General features: G+C 34.6%; 1 protein-coding gene and 1 non-coding gene across 2 annotated transcripts; both read right to left on the bottom strand.

The window, feature by feature from the left end:
- On the bottom strand, positions 1–556 carry LOC143245892 (signal peptide, CUB and EGF-like domain-containing protein 2). The gene is made up of 2 exons (XM_076492146.1): positions 373–556; positions 1–191 (listed from the first exon to the last, which is right to left on the bottom strand). The coding sequence occupies exons 1-2, from the start codon at positions 506–508 to the stop codon at positions 1–3; spliced, it is 327 nt and encodes a 108-aa protein (XP_076348261.1). The 5' UTR covers positions 509–556.
- A 1,508-nt stretch (positions 557–2,064) lies between these two features.
- On the bottom strand, positions 2,065–2,136 carry TRNAT-UGU (transfer RNA threonine (anticodon UGU)). Its single transcript has one exon. It is a non-coding gene; the product is annotated as a tRNA-Thr (tRNA).

Genomic DNA, 2,136 nt, shown 5'->3' with positions numbered 1-2,136 from the left:
TTAAAGAAACAATAAAAGAAAATCATTACTTATACAAAGATCTTTATTATCAGCTCCTTCTTTGTCAGTAATTTTATCTCCAGGATAAGGTATACAGGCGTCAGAAGCCAAATGTGCCATATAAGTCCCTCCTGGGCACGAAAGGCAGCTAGTTTGTAATCCATTGTCATAGTGACCAGGAGGACATGAACCTAAAACCGTTAAAAGTACATAGCTAAACATTTATTTACTCAGTGTTAATTTTTATCGTCCTATCAACGAGTTTATTATCAAAAAACAATTTTTCAAGCAAAACTACATGATATTAAAAGTCTTTCATTTTTTTGTGTTTAATGGAAACTATTAACGTTATTGTGTGTAATATATACTTACAACACCTGTCAGCATCTCTTCGGTATCCTCGAGTACAAGTGAGGTTTTCTGCTGGAACATACACTGAAGAAAACAAGAGGAAGTTAAATCTTTTTAGCTCATTTACTGTCACTGATAGGAATAGAAAGTTTTGCATAGTGCGAGATTCGTGAGAAAAATAAAACGCGTTCTTCAAAACGGTTTCATAACAGCAAACTTTTATTTCTTTATATATTCAGTGACTGAGTCAACTCATTAAACTAATCACAGAAACTTGAAATTTTATGAAAGCGCACAGAATTTTTCTCCTTCTCAATTATGTTACACCATGAGTTACATTTCCTTTGGTATTTCCCTTGCAAAATTTGTATTTGGCAAAGTTTAATGTAAAACTGGTTTCACTGCTAAATTAAAGACGTTTAGCCATCGTGTAGCTTTGCGTGAAATTAAAAAAACAAACAAACAAGTGTGCCAGAATTCGTTGAAATAGAATATAATAATTTTGGTGGGACATGAAGACAACAAGGTGGAACTGGTGTTTATTGAAGACGGAAATTTATTTTATCATGTGATAAATATAGTTGTCGAGGATATTCCATTTCTTGAATATTTCATATTGTAAATTCTATTTTGAGATGAATTCATAACATTCGAATAATCATTTAATAAAACAGACCAGTGAAAGATTGTGAAACCAGATAAAAGTGATGGAATAATAACCTTAACGAATCAGAGAATTAAAGAGATGGAGAGATAGTAGTAATAAGAAATTTTATTAAAGTTAATAAACCCTATCATATCAAAATGTGATAGTTCATATCTTATTAGAATTACATGATGTAAAACAAAACGTATCGTTTCCTGATAGGTATCAACATTACCGTTCAAGCCTTGAAAACTATTTTCTTTTTTTTTAGAATGACGTTTTTAATTTCTGTGAGATGAAAGAAACTATCACTGAAATACTTTCTGCTGTCTGTAAATTCATAATAAAGTATATCACTTCAACACTTTTGATCCAAAATTGGAAGTCTTGAAATGTTTATATTTTGAAATTAATTCATATACTTTGCACTTGTTGAAAAACATTGAACTTATATTACATACATTTATTTGTTGAATTTCGCGCAAAGCTACACGAGGGCTGTCTGACTAGCTGTCATTAATTTAGCAGTGTAAGACTAGAAGAAATGCAACTGGCACTAACTCTTTTCTTATTCTTTTACCATCGAATACTGGGGTTATCCGTCACTTTACAACGCCCCAACGGCTGAATGGGCGAACATGTTTGTGTGTGATGGGGATTCGAAGTCTTTCTTTATATTCAATAACGAAAGGTTGATGATTGTGCTCGTTTATGTGGGTGCTGAATTTTCTCCCTGTTTCTCTGACGTAGCTTTATGTACTGTTATTTGTTGTTTTTGTTGGTTTTTTTTTTTTAATTTCGCACAAAGCTACTCAATGGCTATCTGCGCTAGCCGTCCCTAATTTTGCAGTGTAAAACTAAAGGGAAGGAAGCTAGTCATCTCCACCCACCGTCAACTTTTGGGCTATTTTTTTCAACAAATAGTGGGATTGAACGTCACATTATAACGCTCCCAAGGGCGAAAAGGCGAGCATGTTTAGCGCGACGGTGATGCGAACCCGCTACCCTTAGATTACGAGTCGCACGCCTTAAACCACCTGGCCATGCCGGGCTTTAAAATGTAAACGTGGAAGTGTCGGGGTTCGAATCCGGGACCTTTCACTTACAAAGCGAACGCTCTACCACTGAGTTACACCCCC

This window comes from Tachypleus tridentatus, chromosome 3, assembly GCF_004210375.1.
Source record: "Tachypleus tridentatus isolate NWPU-2018 chromosome 3, ASM421037v1, whole genome shotgun sequence".
Lineage (NCBI taxonomy): Eukaryota > Metazoa > Arthropoda > Merostomata > Xiphosura > Limulidae > Tachypleus > Tachypleus tridentatus.
This window is presented reverse-complemented; position numbering and strand designations above follow the sequence as displayed.